The sequence below is a fragment of the Simochromis diagramma genome, unplaced genomic scaffold (genome assembly GCF_900408965.1).
Source record: "Simochromis diagramma unplaced genomic scaffold, fSimDia1.1 OVJJ01000176.1, whole genome shotgun sequence".
Classification (NCBI taxonomy): domain Eukaryota; kingdom Metazoa; phylum Chordata; class Actinopteri; order Cichliformes; family Cichlidae; genus Simochromis; species Simochromis diagramma.
In genome coordinates this window covers 6,458,436-6,479,393 of record NW_024386892.1, presented here as the reverse complement: position 1 = coordinate 6,479,393, position 20,958 = coordinate 6,458,436, and the positions used below count along the sequence as shown (strand labels likewise).

Sequence of the window (20,958 nt, the reverse complement as noted above, 5' to 3'; positions counted from 1 at the left end):
TTGCTATGTCATATCAATATACTGTGATATAATGTGCAACCATGAAAAGTATTCCCATGTAGTAAAAGTGGTGAACAGTGCTGCTGAGTGTACTCAAGCTGCAGCAACCTCAGCAGAGACTCAGCTGTGTTTTTTTTAACACAAGGGAGGGTACCGAGTGGCCTTAGAGGGAATTCCACTGTGCTGTGCATTGTTATAAATTATATGATTCAATCAGGCGAGTCTCTGCCACAAGCTGTTTTTTCTAAATATGGTCATCTAAAACTATACAGCGCAGGAGTGGTGTTATTCTTGGAGGATTTTCAAGGCTGTGAATTTTTATGATTTCTTTTTCCCCAAATGTATGAAAGTATGTGTGTGTGTGTGTGTGTGTGTGTGTGTGTGTATCTGTTTCATGAGGGAAGGCATTTTTGCAAAGTGAAATCACTTCTGGACAACTCTCCCTTCTTTAATAGGTCAGTTTACGGCACAGTTTGAGAGCAGGCGTGTGCTGTGAAGGGTTAGGGTGATGATTAAAGGGCTGGGAATGAAAACAGTCTCTGGAAGCTCTTAAGCACAAACATGTGTGCGTCGTTTTGTTTCTCACATGGATGATGTCAAACTCAGCTGACTAGATGCTGTCACTGAAAGTCTTTGTGCGTGCGGTTGTGTGTTTGTGTCACTGCGGTTGTTTTTGATTATGTGTTCCTCTCTAGTATGAATGTGTCACTGGGCTGTCGTGCAGTTAGCGGTCAGTAAATGTCTGTCTGTAGTGGGGGATTACAGAGAAAATCAATACTGCAAGGCTGCTTTGATGTAGCCAGTAAGACACATTGACCTGTCAGTTCAACTTGTAGCCTTGAATTTCTTCTTCTCTTTTTGGTGAGCAGACAGTCTGCTTAACTTTAGTTCTGTAATTCAGTTGGGAAGGGAGACAGTCAGGGGGTCACTGCAGACTCTCTGGGCTAATACTGCTGTAATTCAATTTCCTTACAGGTGCCATTATGGCTTATTAAATCTTAAATAACCTGATGCATTAACTGTGGCACTGTTGTACAGCATAACAGTATAGACAGATGTCCACCCAACTTTCTGAGGCATCCTCCTGGGAGCTGTAGTTTTTAAATGCTCATAAAGATGGTGTGTTTTGTCTTTATTAAATGAGGTGTCCATAGTGTACCCACCTCCTGTCTAAAGACAGCTGGGATAGGCTGAAAAATCTGATTTAAACTTGGCTAATCTCCCCTTGAAAGTCATCTCTGTGCGCACCTCTAGGCCACTTGCTGTGCTATTTTCAAATCACTTCCTGAAAGTATCACTTGGTACTTTTGTGCATTTGTTATGAGCCTCAAACATGCATAGAGAGTAAACATCAGCTCTGAGCCTAAACCGGCTTTAATGACTGCTGATAAAAACTGGGTCTCCAAACAGCAGCTTGTAGTGGGAGATTCATAGCTAGAAAGCAGCACGTTTTTTTTTGTTTTTTTTTTAAAGACATCTACAGTGCTGTGCATCATAAATTCTTCCCTCAGGGTGAGACTGTCAATGCTGTGTTCTTCTGTAAAATCTCAAGGTGTATGTAAGGCGTACGCCTGCAGTTTCAGCCCCTCCCCTACCCAAGCGTGCACGGGTAGGGCCACGTATAATCGACACTTGCAAAACAGACGTGTCTGTCTGGCTTGCATGAACGCGTACACAAGAAGCAGTAGTTAGTGTGTATGTGTGTAAGCAGCAGTTGTACTGATCCATCATCAAATAACAGAAAACAGGAAGATATTTCCGACTATTGATTTTTAAGTCAGATTGTAATTTGACTGCATTTGCCAGTAAATGTCATGACTTAATAATGTTATAGCTGTTTAGCTAAATCCAGGCACTTGTGTTCACTAATTAGAGTTGGCTAAATCAATCAGCTTTGTATATCAACTTTAAAACATTTCTTCATGTTGGAAATGAGAAATAAACTCTCGGCATGTGTGTTTGTCTTTCATCTGTGCACTTTTGTGCACACGGGGTACGTAATAAAGATAAATAACGCTGGCTCCAATGCTCTCGGCCATCGACAATGCCATCAGGAAGCGATAGGATGATTGGACTAGGAGCAAATTGCCCAACTGTAGTTCAGACCCAGAATACATTTATACAAACTCTAAATGTATTCTGTTGTTAATAATCTGCTGCTGCTTCTGTTAAACATGACTTATCAGATTCCAATGATTCCAGGCCGATTTCTGTTTAACTCTGGCCACTAGTGACAGTATCAGGCTGCTGAAGAAGTAAATATTGGCAAATTTTGCAGCAGACTGAATAGAGAAGTCATAAAGTAAGCAACTGAGTAATATTAGTAATGTTAACTAATCAGCAATAACGCAATAAACCTTTAGTAAAATGCCACAGGCTTCCGGTCATACCCTACCTAATAAGGCTGAATCAGTGAAGCAATGCATTTAACTCAATCTCTGATACCTTATAAATTTACTTCCATTGATTACAACCTTTTATAATTTACTGAGAAGCTGAAAGATTTAGCTTCAGCATTTGACAACAACTATACTGCTATTCTGAGACTGAAATGCTCGAGAGAAGCAAGTGTGAAAGGGATGAAGAAGTTGTTGGCGTCATGAGTAATGCTGCTTTAAAAGAATATGTTTTTTTTTAAATTTGAATAGATGAGGAGGTGAGTGAAGCCTTGAGCTTTCCATTAGCAGATGTGTGCATGACACGAGCAGATGGTATTAAATGAGTAGGGAGGTGGTGCAGAAGGTGTAGCCAGGCCTCCCTCTGGATAGAGTGACAGGGGAGAAGATGAAAAGGGAGATTTGTAACTACACTACCTGGCGATATTGGGCTCTCTCTCTTAATCTGTCTGTCCCGCTTGTTCTTTTTCCATCCATTTGTCTGTCTATCCCCCATGCATCTGTCTTCTGTGCTGCATCAATTATTCACCCGGAGCAAATGAATATTTCAAGGGGGTGCTGGACTCTCTTCCTCCATACCTCATGCTCTCATTGCTGTCTCTGTTTTTATCAGTCTGCTCGCTGCCCCTCCTCTTGCTCTGCCACTGTCACCCTTTCATGGCTCGTCCCTCGGTGCTTTCGTACAATATATAAGCATGTGTTACTCCTGATCCCAATTCTGTGGTGTATGTAAAGGATTTGACTTTGGCCTCGTATTATGACCAGCCTTCTGCCCCTGCTCACCATTTATAACCTCAGCTAGCTGTGAGTCTGCCTGTGAGTGATGGCTTCCTGCCGACACATGTACGCCGTCTTCTTCTGTGCCAGGCGTTTTTGGGGGGAAGATTAATGGGAGAGGTGTTTGGAGTGACGGCTTGTTGGGACTGTAGGAGGCTACACCAGTCAGCTTCACATTAACAATGAATGTGATCTACCTTGCACATGCTTTTATAGATACTGAATATGCCGAAGATCTCAGCCTGAGAAAACCAGAGGAGAGCTACACCAAGGCTTTGTCAAAATTTAACTCTTGATTCTATTTTTTTGAATAGTAATTTTTGCACGTTTCAAAATGTTAGGGTTTGGGCGATATAGTGAACCGGTCATTGTCCCACACATCTGTTTTCATAGCTGCTTATACAACTGTCGGAAACAATGATTGCAAATAGTTGTGTTCACGACTTTAGATCACAAAGGAGAGTGGGAGGCAACCTAACTGCAACCAGCCAACATGGGCAGGCTGCAGTCAGACTGAATGGTCAAGGTTTGCAAATAATTGGCATCTAATTTCTAAACACAGGCAGATTACTAACACGTTACTATCAATCTGAATTAGTGCAACTGTGACATGTCTTTCTGCAATAGCGGGCTTGACTCAGCTGGTTCCAAACTGTTCATATTCTGGTTATATTCCTATATAAAAGCACGACTGTCAAGCCCATTTGTCGTTGTGCAGTTAAATTGCTGTCTTGCAGCAACTACATCACTTTTTATGGAGGAATTTCTGGACTCTGAATATCTGTTTAATGTAACTTTTTGTGTATGTAGACAGCAACAGATTTGTCCTTTCTTGTCAATTTATAGCAGTTAATCACCAAATGATCACAGATTGCATATAACTGACTCCATTTTTATCACAAACCTAAACTGTGCACAAAAGCTGCTTTGAAGACAGACCTGATTGCCGTCCTTGAGGCAACCATTTCAAATTTCCAGTCTATTGCACGCGGTCACATTAGTATTTAGCATCTGATTACCACTTGCTCGTAGTAATCGTATGATGACTAATTAGCTGTTGTTTTTTTTTCAAATGCAACTGTACCTGTAAAAATACACAAACAATTAAAACACAAAAAAGAAGAAAAAAAACAAGTGACAATGGACTCTGAGTGACTGAGGTTCTGCAATTGAATTTCTAAGAAGTTTACAACGCAGTAAGCAGTAATTAAAATAATAAAAATATAGGCTGGGAAGTGCGTTTCAGTGCTGCCACACATCAGCATGGTTTAAGCTTTGGCTTATTCAACCCACTGAGGAACTTTTTCTGCAGGCATGTATGCATTCAACCCAGGCATGAGTGGCCTTCTTGCTTTCCCTCACAGTCCAGTTACATGCATGTTTGGATAACTGAATAGATTCAAAGATTCCAGCTGAGATTAGTTTTTAGTGTGAATGGTCATCTGTGCGTCAGTGTGCATTATTCCCTCTATTACACCATCTTATTTGAAATAAGCTTCATCCTGCTCCAACCTTGCATGCAACAGTGTGGAATGAATAAACGTTCCAGCATTTTTTTCTTTTCTATTTCACTTTTGTTTTCTAGCTTATGAACTCGCGCTGTCACAGCACAGCCTTTTAACCTTTTTAGTTGCTGTTGTGGGTTAAGATAAAATAGCCATACTAGGCTTTTGGTTGCTGGGATGTTGCTTCGTTCTAGTTCATCATCATTTAACACCCACACTGCAAAGAAATTGCACGAGTGACAGTTAGTGACTTTGTAGGACTTTTCCTCTTTTTCTTAGACTTTGATAATGGCTTTACATTTTATTAATTTCACCTTTCAAAGCTCTTTGCTAAAGTTTTACAGCATTTCCATAATGACCTTCTTTAAATGGGATGTGAAATATGGCCCTAAATTAAAAAAAATGTGAACATCAATAAAACTTGTGCAGTAATAAGACAAGAAAATAGACAATAGATCTTGGGAACAGACATTCAGTTTTAGACATTAAAGATGTTCATGTATCATCAGCAGTATGAAACAAGTTTTCATCATCATCATCATCATCATCAATATGATCACCATCAATATGATCAACATTTAAGTCAGTGTTACAGCAGCATGACATGAATATTTATCTTCTAATCCAGGATTAAAGCCGGGGGATATAACTGTGATCAGCAGGGACTGATAGAAGAGGGATAGATGGAGGAGTAAATGGACAGAAGTGAAGGGAAGAAGAGATGGAAAGGAAACAAAACAGACAGACCTTCTGCATCCTGTCTTGTTCCTCCTTTACATATATTGTGTCTGTGTCTGTGAGTGTGAGTGTATGTGTGTGCTTCTGTTTTACTGGCAGGATGTATGCATTTACTGCAGCTCGCATCCCGTTGTGCAGCAATCTGTTAGCACTTCCTTAGGTTCCTTTGTTTACCAGAAACAGCATACCTGGCTGAGGTTCTGAGCTGGGAGTGAAATGTTGCACTCGCACAAACACTTGTTGCCTCAAAGACTGAGTGTGTGCACTCTGCAGGATGCTAGGGACAGGGCAGTTTCTTCTAAACGTAACTTATGATGGTTTATGACTTATGAAATGCTGTTTTACAATTGCAGCAGTAAGTGTTTTGCTGGGCGTGAGAAGCATCATGGCAAATATAAATATGCTTTACCTTTATTGATTCGATGGATGCTTCTATTCAAAGTTATGGTGGTAATGTTTTTCATTCCTGTGCTATATATGTTGCTAGAGGTTTTTTTTCCCTTCCATTTATGCTTTCAATCACTATTTGATGTTTTATTAGCAGTAATACAATACTATATGCCTTTCATTATTGAATGTCTTTTTCTCTATTTCATATCAAGCAGCACTATGTTCAAGACAAATTTCCTCTTGGGGACAATAAAGGTTATTTGGCTTGATTGATTGATTTGAGTTCTGTTTCAGCTGACCTTAGATTATAAGGTCAGAGGAAAGCATTTTACATTGATTGTAGAACTAATTGTCTTTAATTGGTGTATCATTGGACACAGTTCATAAACATGAGCTATGATAATCACATAGACCAACGCTACACCGGTGAATTATCTTCATTTATACCATACTTTTTAAAACAGATTTTTCAGTGGGTTATTCCATTTTCGATGTGTGCTTCAGAACTAGCTCTCAGCTTGCCTCATGTTGTGATTTTGTGGATGAAGTTTTATCTACTATGTCGGTCTCTGTTATCTTGTTTTATGCTTCCCCCCCAAAGACACAAGAAAAATGAGTTTCACTCTATTTTTCTCCTTCTTTTTCTAGTCTGGCAGTGTGCCACAGTGAGCACAGATCCTATAGTGAGGGCTTAGATAATGAGCACACACGGTCACACAGTAACATAGTGTTCAACTGGCGGCAGCCGGCGACATCGTCACTGTATGTGGTGCCGATATGTTGTGTGTGACAGTGTGTGTGTGTGTGTTTTCAGATTTTCCCTTGAGCATGGGATTACTTTGATTGACAAGTGCAATCGCTGGTTACCACCATCTTGGTTTTTACAGATGTCACACGAATTTGTCATGTTGGGATCGCTATAGCAACAGCATCAGGGATTGTCTCACCTTGATTTCAGAGGGATGCCAGGTTTCGTCACCTCATGCTGTTATTCTGCCAATCTGTCAGTCAGTCTGAATCAATCGGAGATGCTTGTTAGGCCTGCTGCCTGGGAAAATAATAATTATTAACATGACTGCAAAGCAGAGCTGTGTTGGGCAGTCTTTGGTTCCACTATAGCACCAGGAAAGACAAAAGGGGAGATGACAAATCTTAGTTTTACAAGACACAATGTAATGTAATGTAATCCAGGATTAAATAATGAATACAGCCGTGGTGTCTGCTATTGTGAAGCCTGATGGTGTCTTCACAATAAAACCAGCTCTATTCATAAAAACTGGCACGAAGAGGATGAGTTACAATACACACCAAGGGAAATTACATTTTTGATGGGGTGGGTGGTGCTGAAAATATGGAGAAAATTTTATAATAAAGAAATAAGTGTGCAAAATATTAAGTATTCTTTGGCAGGTAGACTGAGAAGAATCCTAGCTGAAAGTAAAAGATGGTGACTGGACAGAGTTCAGCCAAACTAAAAACTTGAGAGGAAAAAAAAAGATGATACACTGAAATAATGTTGTACACTTATAAAATGTACTGAAATAACATAAAATATGTTGGAATATAAAATTTACAGGCTTTAGTTTTAGTCTTTGGTGCATCTGTTTATTGAGTCATCTGCACTGAAAAGGTGCTGTGTTCTTATTCTAATACCTGTGCAGAACCTCCATATAGTAACAGTTAAAAATACTAAAATGAACAATCAAAACTAAAAACTAAACTGAAACTGAACATTTTAAAATGGTAAAAACTCAACTGGAATGATACCCTCACCCAGGCACTACCCACCCCCAACACTGCTCACTGGTGGTGGTGATGAAATCATGGCTCATGAAGACTTTGGATGAGGTGCCTGAACAAAACACATGATGTACAGTAGAAATGGGGAGGAGGAGGATCGTTTCGCTATGCCAGACCCCTTCAAGGGAGAGTGGAAGATCACAGTGGATTAAAAGACTGGTGATAAGAGGCCGACTGGCTGTGTAGACACAGTTTGTTGGACAGGAACATTGACATTTTGAACGAGGTGAATTTGACAGTGTGAGATAATGTACGTGCTGAAGAGTAAAAGGCAGCAAGAATAGGCGGTGTTACCAACTAACTTCCTTCCTGGCTTCCACCTTCTTCTGTGTACATGTTGGTTGTGGGGATAATGAGTTGAGCTGTGTTGATGTTTGCAAGCATCTCTCCTGATAGGATTTTGTCAGAGAGCCGGCACAGTTGCATCCCAGTTTGTGTGGCTTTGTGTCTTCATCCTCAGCTCAGTGGATGCATCCATCATGGCAGGCGGTTTTCCTTCTTTAACACTGCTCTCTTCTGCCAAGGTCAGCTCATTATATCCATGCAGCTCAGTACTGGTCCCATTGTATTGCAGGCTCTCAATCTCTCACTTTAATAGCAGCTTCCTCTCACTGATCTTAGGGCATTGAGCTACAGGATCCTTCTTGGTTAGTGTGGATGTTCTTCTGCTCGTCCATAATTTCCATGTAAGGTCTCTGCTCGGTCCTACTGTTATAGCAGTCTTTAGGGCGTATGATGTTCTTAATCTGGGGGATAAAAAAAAATAATTAAATGAGAACAGTTAGGCTGAGCACCAGTTGTTATAAAGTGCTCACTATTTCATATTGCTAAAGTTTTACTGTGCAGTCATCAAATGGGTGTTGATTTTAAATAATTTAAGCTATTATTTTCAATTCAAATGATATAATATTAAATTCTTTGCTAAGAAGAATGGTTTCTTCTTCTTCTTTTTAGATGATTAGTGTGTTTGTTTAAAACAAATGTTTATTTGTATTTTCTTACCAAGGAATAACCTGAAATAAGGAGGGGAAAAAAGCTCATGCCCTGCCACGCTTGATCTGGTGGTAGTAAATCAAACATTAAGCCCAAATACAACTCCTTGATGTCACATGATTGCACTGATGGGGACCCTCACTGATGTAAGAATGAGTATCTTTGTCTTGTAGGGGTCACAAGATAAGATTTCAACTCTAATTTCTGTCTGTTTTGGGTTGTTTGTTGGTGCGGAGGGAAGAACCAGGCCACAGACTCCCCCAGTTGTTTCTGATTTTGAGCATATTAAACTGCGTCGCTGTGTTCATGTTTTCTCCCCTCTGTGTCTCTTTCTGAAGGTTAACAGACCTGTCAGGCTCTCTCACAGATGGTCCATTCAACTATAAGTACAAGACCAAGTGCACTTGGTTAATAGAAGGATTGTAAGTACCACTGTTTTTATCTTCCACATGTCATCATTAATCTTACTTACTTCCACTTGGATAAAGACTTTATTCTGTATCTAACTTAAGGGCTCTAGATAAGAGAGACTGTATTATTCTGTAAAAAGAAGGAGTTTGTCTGTGAATATAGTAGTTACTGTGCTTCGTAGTTGCTTTTTGCATATTTACTGCTCATGCTGCACCGACTGAAAGTGCTTCATTTGCAATTTTTTTCTCTTGCTATGGAAATACAATGCTTGCTTGCACTACATGTAGTATACAGTGGTAGACCACCATGTAAAAGTCACAGAATGGCAATCATTATTTTCTAACACGGTGTGTAAGGTCATACATTTAATGGTCTCTGTATGCTCTGGAATGTTAGATGAGCTCTGGGCAAAGCAATGAAGATGTCCATGATCTCCTTGGGAAATGCTGAAGGGCAGCTCAGGCTCCGTAATATATTACTACTATTATATATGCTATTATTTATTTTACTGTACTAGCTGCATTTTCTCTAAGAAAGATGAGAGAAAGTTACTCAAAAGTCAGTTCAAGCTAATTTTATTTGTATATCGTATCACACATTCCCCTCAGAAGGCTTTAACTACTGGATAGGGTGCCAAGAGATTTGGAGCAGATATCCATGGACTGTGACTGAAAATGTGATGTTCAGGCATTTTGTTGCACAACAAGAAGGTCACCTTGCCAACACATTTCAACTCCCAACTCGACACTTAATGGGACTCACAGTAGTGCATTTGTGTCATTTTGTTTAGGTTTTTGGTTACTAAATAGAAAAGGAAGTGTCAAATTTTAACTCTCTGCTGGTTATCAGCTCTTTGTATTTTATAAATTCAGGGCTTGGTGGCTGAAGGACCAACAACAACACAAGCCAGTTGTTCCACATATATCCTTTTAATCAGCTCCCAGCTAACATCTACATGTAGAGGACAGTCTACAAAGCTCTGCACGCTCTCTGATAGGACAAAAGCACTAAAGCTTCTCCTTTCTTGTTATACTTTAACATAAACTTCACTGATATGTTTCCATTTACAACACGTCACATTACTGTGACAACTTTTTCCCACCGTGTTGTTGTGCCCATTTCAGACATTGAGGCATTCGTTAGAACAAGCTGCACAATGAAAAATGATGCTAAACGGTTACTGCCAATCATTTTTACACATGCTTTAAAACGTGCTACTCAGCTATTATTAAGGATGATTTTAAGTGATAGCTTCATTTTTTAAAAAATTTATTTTTTAATGACAGATTGCTATAAAATCTCCAGAGCATATTCATTTGTCAAAGAGGAATAAATAAGTCAGGTATGAGCTAAGAAAAGAAAAAATCTCCTCCATCACACCCTGGTGTATTTAAATTTGCAATGATTGTACAGTGCAGATTTTCCTGGTGATTTACCTTCATTTTAACGTCTAGGCCCTTATCACATCAATTATCATTAGGACTTTTTTTTTTTTTTTAAACCAATTAGGTATGCATGTCCACATATGGGAGACAATGATTCGTTCCCTGGTGTTTGCCTTCATGTGTAAAATCGGTTGATTATCATATGCAGGTTTATCTAAAGCTGAAATAAAAGTTTATTTCAGGATTGGACCTTTACAAAACTAGGATACTTGATACTAATAGTCTGCATGTGAACAGACACTGCACGAAATGCATCTTCTACAGTGCTGGCATTAGGCAAGGACACATCTCACAAGGATTTTAATATAGCAAAAAGGTTTTCTGCAGTGAGTGTGAGTCCCTGAACTGTCGATTTATGATCTTAACCACAGATTTTATGAATAGTGGAGACACTTCTATAAAGTAAGAATCATATGAAGCTTATAGGTAGTATATATATTTATCAAGAGTATTTTTGTCACACCTGTTTATTCTGCATTCCCTCTCTCCCCGTCTCCCAGCCCCAACGCTGTACTCAGGCTTCGCTTCAATCACTTTGCCACAGAGTGCAGCTGGGACCACATGTACGTCTATGATGGAGACTCCATTTACGCCCCTTTGATTGCTGTCTTCAGGTGAGCACCTGCTAGTCTGAATAGGAGAGCTGTGCAATGGAGGAAATATGTAAATGACTTAGGTACCCTTTGGCACTGCTTCAAAAGTGCCAATAAATTTGTGCTTGTGCAGTCAAATGACTCCATGTATGGCCAAACAATGGACCCCATAATTGCTGGCTTGCCACAATACAGCAATAATAGAAAGAAAATACTGCAATTACTCACATTACCCCTGAATGCCACTTCTTTTTCTCGAGATTTATTCTGTACTTTGCTCTTTTTTCCCTTCTAAAGAACAATCTACAAGCATGTGGGTGGAACTCTTTCATTTCATGCAAATTCATTAAAACAGTAATGCTGCAATATTTTACTAACCTCCCACTTATTCTAATCCACTGAGGCTTATCTCTTGTTAAAAGTTCAGTTGTTTCCATAAAGGGGCAATTTGGACTATTTCAAGAAAAATATATAAAAATATCTGCCATTTGATTATACATAGTCTTGACTTGTGTAGCATTCTTACCTACAGTAAGTAAGCTTAAATTGTTCATTATGGATGGGTACCTCCGCTTTGCATTGTAAAAAAACAAACACTAGTTCCTGCAGGGAGCTTGGGCTCAGTGTGGACATGGGTACATTTACAGTGCATTGCACGGATTAAAAGTGACAACCCGGTCCCCACAAAAAATCATAATCAAACTAAATTTAATTTGCCACTGCACTGCAATGTTTTTTTTACTTCAAGGCTAATTACTGTCATGTATTTTCTGTGGGGTGGCAGTGCTTTCAGACTAGAGCACATCATACACCAAATACATTTCAGAAAACCTTCTGTTATTATTTTGGGTCCACGGGGGATGTCTGTCTTTGCAGGTCTCATTGCCTTTCTGTTGAATTCTTTTCTCAGCGGTCTAGTGGTGCCAGAGACCAGAGGTAATGAGACAGTTCCTGAGGTTGTGACAACGTCCGGCTACGCTCTGCTTCACTTCTTTAGTGACGCTGCCTACAACTTGACTGGTTTCAGCATCGCCTACTCGTAAGCCTCAATATTGTTCTTACCGTCACTCATTTTCTTGTCTTCACCTGTTTGTTTTTCCCATCCTCTGTTTTTCTGACCCCCCACCCCCACCCCCATCAATGTGTCCACTATTTGACAGATTACCAGCTTGTCGTGGAGGACAAAAGTGGCCAAAGAAATGTAATTGTTCCAGTTCATGATCAGTCTGTTCTCTCCGATATACACAAAAGAGAACACATTTTATATTTGTATTTATACTGAAATTTGTACTGAAATGTCAGCCAAATACCAAATCCTGATAGCATCAGCTTGTTAATGTGTGCTTATTTGTGGCAGCAGATCAAATGCATCATCAGCTAATTGATTTGCAATATCAAGCAGTTACATCGACAGCTTACTAAGTGATTATTTTTACCAAATGCTATGGCTGTGTTATATTTAGGTGTGCTTCTATTGTCTGTGTGATTTCATTTGTCACTTATAGGACAATGAAATTAGTCTCACCCAGGATTTTCCCATTAAGACAAGTCAAAGTGACACGAAAAGTTCAATACAGACAGAAAGTGTGCAACAGGCTCATATTATTAATATTTTGATAAGATAAGATAAGACTTTACTGATCCCACGACGGGGACATTTTTGCATTAATGAGAACTTAACAAGGTAAAAAATGTAATCTGTATATTCCAAAATTAAGCAAAGGCTTTATAAGAGTTTTTGCAGCTTCTCATTATCATCTGCTGCCAGACTTTGACTTCAGCTTGGAGTGGCATTTGTTCCCTGGGGCGACAGAGAGAGACGATCACAAATTTTTGTGTGTTGGTGGCTGATTTAACAACCGTGATCACTGATTGGGATGACGCCCACTCATGTGAACCTGGTTATGTAGGGAGAAAACTTGGAAAGACATATAACTGGCAGCTGTGTGTGGATACTCTCCCAGGAAAACAACACAAGAAGAAGGGGGGAAAAAAGAAAAAAATCCAGATTTTTCACACCACCTAGCTTCTTGGATTTGGTAAACCACATGCACTATTAGCTACACTAATAGTGTGTTCAGAGACATTGCATAAGCAGGACACATGACATTTAAAGAAAACTTACCAGGAAGCCTCATAATGCTCTCCAATGTTGCTCTCTATAAAACCACAGTTGAATTACAAATGGCAACAGCAAGCCGGTCTCCATTTCTGGCTGTCTGTTGCCGGTGGGGACAAAAGAATCCAAGGTCACTGGGAGAAACTCACGTGATTGGAAAAAAAAGAAGAAGAAAGAAACAAAGCTGAAATACTTTCAGCTAGCACAGATCGTGAAGACACCATTATGTGGCACCACCTGGTGAGGGGCTCAACATGTAATGATAATAGTCAAGCAAGGCAAAATTATAATCTATAATCACAGCTGTGTCATCTGAATTGACAACAATGATAACTTACATCCATCCTCTTATCAGAAACTTTGACACAATCCACAAAATGTTCTTGCTGCCTATGGTGCAAATCCCATGTCTTTTTTTTTCTATATATGCTTCCAGACACCTCTTTAGCTTTGGCACGTTACCTATGGGCTGAAAGCCGTTGAAGTTCCCAGTCTGATGAAGTCATAAAGGAAGTTGCTTTTGCAGTTGTTTCTTTTCTTTTTTTCCTTTAGCTGGTTTTGTGTACACCATTTTTCTATCTTCTCACAAATGCTCATCACTGTCAGGCAGGGCCTTTGATATGTAATAATAAACTTAATATTATTCAGTGTGGGATGGTTATGGCTTAGGGAGGTAGAGCAGGTCATCTACTAATTGGAAGGTTGGTGGTCAGGGAGGGATCCTTGGATATCCAAGATTCTGAACCCCAAGATGCTCCTGATGCATTCATTGGGGTGTGAATGTTAGATAGAAAGCACTTAGATGTGGAAAAAAGTGCTTGTGTGAATGGCTGAATGGGACATCTTGTATAAAGTGCTTTGAGTGCTCCAGTAGAGTAGAAAGAGTGCTATATACATTTACCATTTACTCGGCCTGAAGGCCAGCCAGTCTGCCTCGCCATGCCAACTGGGAACGGTGTTTGGGAGACGCTGTAACATTGCTGGTTTTTGTTTCCTGGCTCTACTAAAAGCTCAGTCGTACAGGACCATTCACACTGTTCATGTAGATTTCTATCACCCCTAACGTTAAACCAACCCACTTTGTGCAATTAGTGATGGTCATTACTGAAAAGTGAATGCTATGTAACTCCTCCCAAGCTGGACACCTGCTTGGGAGGAATACGTGCATTTACACAGGTTCTTCTTAGCACACACATACACATACAGACGCACACACATGCCCACGGAGAGGAGATGAAGGTTGTCATGACAACACCCTTGTTACGGTAGCAAACCAGCTTTTTGCATTAACAAAAACATGATTCTCCGCCTCTGGTCCTTCACATCTTTCCCCCCAATTTTTCTATCTCTTTCATCTCGAACTTATCTGATATTCCATAGAAACGCCTTGTAATGTCGGTCTCAGTGCTTTTTGTTCAGTTTTGATTTTTATGTGCAATTTCTTTGTTCCACCTCCGTTTCCCATTTTCAGTCACGTCTGTCTTTTTCTTTGCGTTTTCCTCGCTGTGTCTATAATTTATCTTGTTTAAAATCAGAGGTAGTTTAGCTCCATCTCTATTGTGTGTCACATTGTTTATTTTTGCATAACATTCAGTTAGATTTGGTGGCTTTTATCCAAAGCCACTTACAGTAAGTGGATTCAAACTTTAATGTAAGCAGACTCAGATGGCATCAAAAACAGGAAGTCCAAATCTACACAGTGATGCCTTCGTGGTCTCTGGCTTTGCTTTGTATTTTTAAGGTTCTTCTTCTTTTTCAATACATGTTGTCAATGTTATTGTTAGGTTGAGTTCTGATTCCTCATTTCATTTCATTATCATTTTTTTGCATGCTTAGTTTACTCTTCAAGTCTTATAGATTTAAGATGTCTTTAGTGTCACTTTCTATTCTGACTTTGCTGTAATTCACTCAGTAGCTCCTATTCCTGTCTCACCTTTTGTGTATCCCCCCTAGTCCCTCTTGTGTCTTGGGTTTTATTTCCAGGCTGACTGTCTTGATTATGTTCAGCTGTGCCCCTTTCCCATTTCCCACCTGTCTCCACTCCCCCAATCAGCCCTTTTTGTCTGTTTGGATTGTGTGTTGTTTCTCCTGAGTTCCTTGTGTAAATTTCCTGTATTTCAATGTATTTAAAAATGATACAAGATGTTTGTATACAAAAGCCTTGAGAGGGAAGTAAGAGAATAATATATCCTAGGGATGCATTTTTCTTTTCTGTTCATGTGTGGTCATCAGCTAGTTTTTGTTATGTTGAAGGAGAGGTAAGACGATTGAGTAGTAGTAGCACAAACGCTATTGGCTGATAGTCTTGAGTTTTGCCAAGTGTTGTTTTTTTTTTTTTTTTTAGCTGGAAGAAGCAAAACTGGATTAGCTTAAAATGAGAAATTTAAAGAACTGATCAAAAATGACAGCAGGACTCCTGATAAAAGAATTAAGAAGATTTGATTGTCTTGCCTCTTTAATGAGACGAGAACCTCAATTTTTATGGGGGTTGATAACGAGGAAATTGGAAGACTTTTAGATAGCAATGCTGGTGAAATATTCACTGAAGTTAGTGACAGTTTTGATGGTGTTGGGCATATCTGCTGAACAGGCGTTCCAGCAGATATTGAACATGAATCCACTCTAAAGCAAATAATACACACATCTAACATGTAAATGTAAAAAATAGCAACTTTGGTTATCAGTAAATTTTACTATAAGTATATAAGTAGATGACTGCAGTCGCCTCAGTTAATATTTCATGAGGCATGCACAATATCTCAAGGCCACATACTCATCTAAAAATAATATCTGGCCCGTCACAGTCAAGTATTCTCTTTTGCTCATGGCTCTCCATAACCTTGAAGATGTTGTTTGACTTTCTGGCTAACTGTGTCTCCCGCAGGATAAACTCTTGTCCCAACAACTGTTCGGGCCACGGCAGATGCAGCACTGCGAACTCGGTCGCAGGACGTGTGTACTGTGAGTGCGAGGAGTACTGGAAGGGGGACGCATGCGACATCCCTTACTGCAGAGACAACTGTGGCAGCCCAGATCACGGCTACTGTGACCTGACCGGGGAGAAGCTGTGTGTCTGCAACGACAGCTGGCAAGGTAAGAAAACGGAAGGCTGAATTTTATTGGGGAATTTAAAACTTAGTTTAGTGATACATAGTAAATGAGGATTTTATTGGGGGAAACTTGGCTTCATGTGGTGCAGCCATGAGGCAAAACAGGCACTTTAGCTTGGTGCTACTGTAATGGGCTTCCTGCAGTGAAGACAGGAGTGGAGTGCAGGCGAGATGATAAGGATAGGGATAGTTTAAAGTGCTGTATCTGAACTTTCAGGACCTTATTTATTAATTCATGAAGTGTTCACAAACACAGTAACCATTGATCCAGTAAGTATTTTGTACACTGATGTCTACAACTGTAGTCTAAAATGGGGCAAAAATGACTCTGAGATATGACACCATGTTTTTAGAGATGCTTCTTATTGGATTCTAGTCATGCAAACACATTTAAAACAGTTAATTTAGTCCAGTTTCATGATGCTTTTTTTTTAGTCATCAAATGAACAAATGAGCTCAGTGTGAGTTTTTTGCTTATGCTTTGCTTTCGGTTTTGCAGTTTTCAATATTAATATGAAAAGCAATTGAAAGCACAATCCCAGTGTCCTCTTGGTTTATGCCTAACACAATGCTGCCTGAATCAGTATTATTTAATATCATAAAATATTATATGGGATTCCCAGGGAAATGTTCCCTAGTGGCACAATATATATCTAGCTTCATTTTTAAAAATTTTTTTTATATTGCAGTCATAAACAAATCCCTCTTGCGGCTTCACAATCAACAACTTTATTTCAAATGACGTTTTCTGACTGAGAGTGATTTTAGACTAATTTCTTTTTATAAGAAAAGCGGCTTTTCTTGGTGCTGTTCGCAGGGGTTTTATCATTTGTAAAAGGCTTTTGCATGAAATGAAAGCAACTGTTAAGTCACATTCTTCAGCCAGTATTTACATCTTCTAAAGCACCGGTTACAGATTTACGTGTTTCAGTTCAGTTTTTGTAGTTAAAACATGGATAATCACGAAAATCTGACCAACTGCATGTTCATTCGAAATTCAGATCCAGTTTGATCCTAAATGTCTAACAAACATATTAAGAGAATACATAAGAAGAACAATTCAGCAGACAACAAAGTCTGAAGTTGGATGGTGAAGTGCTGCCCCCTCCTGGAAGGATAATGATAGCACAAGGAGAAAGGAAAACCAACTTTTCCCCATAAAATGTTGTTAAAAACAATACAATAAAAATCTCCAAGAATGAAGATTAAAAATGGATGCATTTTAAAAGCAAAAAATAAATAAAAATAGGCAAATATCCCAAATTGTACAGTAGAGTGATGAACAGCAGGCTAAGCAGTATTTACCCAGTGCTGTGTATGTCAGTTACATTTTAGTTTTTCAGAAACAAGACACCAAATTGATGAACTGATTGTGTGTTATAACTAAACAGATTAATATGAGAGGTGCCACAGTAGGAACATATTGCTAAATTGCAATGATCGCACATTCTGTGACTCGTTAAATAAAGACCCAGTTTAAGTGCAACAATAAGAGAAAGAATTAAAATCATTTAATATTTAACACTTCAGTTTTAGGGATATGTATGTGAGTGTAAAATTCTATTTCAGTATTTCCTTTAAGTCTTTTAGACACAAAGACATAAGACTAATCCTAAAATTGTGTGTGTGTGTGTGTGTGTGTGTGTGTGTGTGTGTGTGTGTGTGTGTGTGTGTGTGTGTGTGTGTGTGTGTGTGTGTGTGTGTGTGTGTGTGTGAGGAAAAAAAAAATCCTACCTGCTCACAACAAGGCTTGTTGATCTATTTATTTATTTATTTTTTGAGTAATGAAGTCATAATTTGCACAAAGAGATATCGGTTAACATATTTTTTTGGTGTTTTGACAGCCACAAAGGTATCATCTCTGAACCTAACTAAGTCACTTGAAAACAATTCAGATGGGCTGGGGTGTGCTATCCATCTATATCACAGTGAATGGGTCAGATTCTGAGCTTTGGGATTCAGTCTCTTATTTCTACAGATCACAAACTGTTCACACAAAAGCAACAGAGACACCAGTGAGGCAAAGTGATGTATGTGTATCTGTCTGGTAATGAGTGAGGTGGAGACGGATACAGAGCCTCGGAGCAGGCATCAGAAACACAAACGGGCTTTAAATAAAGGTATTGGTCACCATGGAAACCACCAGTTGGCAGCACCAAAAAAAAATGTTTTTTGCATTAATGGAAAGAGCATTTTCTACAATTTGTCCTTCATTCCCCTCTTCCCTCTACCCCCCGCAGAAAGAAAAGTGCTGAATGCGTCTGTGATCAAGTGCTTTTCATTTATCTCGTTTTCTCACGTCTTGCTTTAATCAGACTCGCCTGCAATGTTAGAAAACCCTCATTTAATCTGTAAAGATGTGCTTTTATTCTCGACTGCATTTGAATAAGCTCTGCTTTGTGGTCTGTCAGTTTTCTCACTTTGAGTTAAAATATTTTAATGTGCTTTACAAAACAATAAGTAAAAAAAGAATAAAATCATTTAAAATAAAGGTTTTTTTGCATTATATAAATAAGTAGAAGGAAAAACTGTTCACTGAAGAAAACACGATCAGATCAATTAGTGAAACTAAAGAAGGCAAAACGGTGACGATGGGTTCAAGGAAGAGCAAGAAAAAGGTAAAGGTCTGAGGGAAAAGTATAAGCTTTAGAAAACAATGGACAGATGCAGTGAATAACAAAAATGTATATTTTAATAAAATGTATTGTAGAAGTGGTCCTGTTTTTCTTTTTTAAAAAGATATATGAGGTTGCTCATCATCTGCTCATAAATGAACTAGTTTGTGTGTTTGGTGCCTATTCATAGAACAGCCACTAGGTGGCACCAAAGTAAAAATAAATAAATAAATAAATAAATAGACTGGCAACCTGTTAAGGGTGTTCATAGGCTACAGTTCCCCCATGACCCTGAACTGGATAAGCACAATAGGATTTATAGATTGATATTTTGAGAACACTGAATTCATTTGCCCTTTACTACCTGTAAAATAAATATTGGAAACAATGTATGTACGAATTCCAAAAAGTGAAACATGTCCTTTTGCCTCCATCAGGTCCAGACTGCTCCCTTTCCGTTCCCTCCACTGAGGCTTTCTGGGTGCTGCCCAGCATTAAACCATCTGCTCAGTCTCTGGGTCGAGCGTCCCACCGGGCTCTGGTGCATTCTGGGTTGATGTGGGTGGTGGGAGGTTACTCCTTCAACTACTCCAACTACCAAATGGTCCTCAAGTAAGACACATCCATCTAACTTAGTCGACTGTGATTGTCTTTGAGCTTTTGCACTTTTCCTACTCTTTCCCTTTGTTTAAAGCTACAACCTAGAGACCAGCACGTGGGATGTGGTGCCTGTCAGCAGCGGCCCTCTCTACAGATACGGACACTCACTGGCTCTGCATCAGGTAATCCTGCTTAAGTTTTATATTTCACCAATGCTAAAAACAAGAAACAGGTACTACTCCATACTACTCCACAGCAGTGAAAATGTGGACTACAATCAGAAGGTTTTAGCATTTATTCTGGATTCTTGGCTTCGTATGCTGCCTTCCTCATGTGCTTACCAGACAGTGTTGAATCATTATATTTGACTATTGTTGGAATGGAGTGGTGCTGTCAATTAATAGACTTCCTCAGTACAGATGTTCAAATTAAAGAATTAACTGACTGCCTTGAATGCGTGCTTCTCTTTCTTCATTTTGATAAATATTAAATAAGTCTGCTTTGACATTGTATATATCATTTATGGGGGGAGAAAAGCCCAGACAACAAACTGATTAGAAGTGTATGTGTTGCAGTCCATGTCTAGAAACAGCTCTTGCTCTCTGAAGTTATATGGGGTCATTTCACAAGACTGAGGCGTTTCTAGGAGACTGGCCCATATTTCAGCTTACCTATAAAGAAATGAGAACATCAGAATCATTCATGTGTCTGCTATAGATCAATCACGCCAAAGCCAGGAGCATCAAATGATGTGTCGCTGTCCAAATACTGGGGCGCTTACTTTTTTTTAGCGTGGAAGGAATGGTTTAATGGTGGAGGACAGGAGGGAGAATGAAGACAAACATCTCGTCCTGCTGTGCTGAAGGTGAGATTTGATCCAGAGGAGGTCAGAGCGACTGACTGAAGCCTGCTGATGATTTGTAGCCTGCAGTAACTCCTGGCTTGTTTACTATACGCACAGCTTTAACTTCAAACCCACCCTGTTACTGTGAAGGTGGATGAAAGGAATCACTTTGCTCCATCGGCAGAGTTTCTTTTGAAACGTCTTTGACTTGTGGACAAAGCAGACGTGCTTTTGTTTTTTTTTTCATGAGACACTCATGTCTTCACCTCTCACCCTTTAGTTTCACACTGGTATTTTTGGTTACTCACTATTTTAGGTGATTATGTTTGGCAGATGGGAATCACACGATGGCTGATGGGTGCATGACAAGGTGTAAGGCTGCAAAAAAGAACAGCAAACACAGTTTTTTTTTTTTTTTCATTTACAGCTATTATAATGAATATATTCATATTTACAGTTACTGACTAAATATTTACTGTGCCAAAGGTGTTTGTCAGCATAAAATGCATTAATAGCTGTGCTTGAAAGGTTCACAGCTCCTAAGTGCTCCTGCAGCAGCACCTGCAAAGACAAGTGATTTTATTAGCTGATACTAACAGACGCCATATTAGAACCACCTGCC

The 20,958-nt window shown here is 39.3% G+C and overlaps 1 protein-coding gene across 2 annotated transcripts in view; it reads left to right on the top strand.

Annotated features, from left to right (window-relative positions):
• The window catches only part of atrnl1a (attractin-like 1a), a 307,920-nt gene that overhangs the window by 29,581 nt on the left and 257,381 nt on the right, over positions 1-20,958 (top strand). For both annotated transcript variants that reach the window (XM_040034074.1, XM_040034076.1), the window contains exons 3-8: positions 8,938-9,021; positions 10,956-11,069; positions 11,959-12,087; positions 16,052-16,260; positions 19,330-19,504; positions 19,587-19,674. In XM_040034074.1, the coding sequence (XP_039890008.1) occupies positions 8,938-9,021; positions 10,956-11,069; positions 11,959-12,087; positions 16,052-16,260; positions 19,330-19,504; positions 19,587-19,674 (799 nt within the window). The remainder of the gene's footprint in view (positions 1-8,937; positions 9,022-10,955; positions 11,070-11,958; positions 12,088-16,051; positions 16,261-19,329; positions 19,505-19,586; positions 19,675-20,958) is intronic.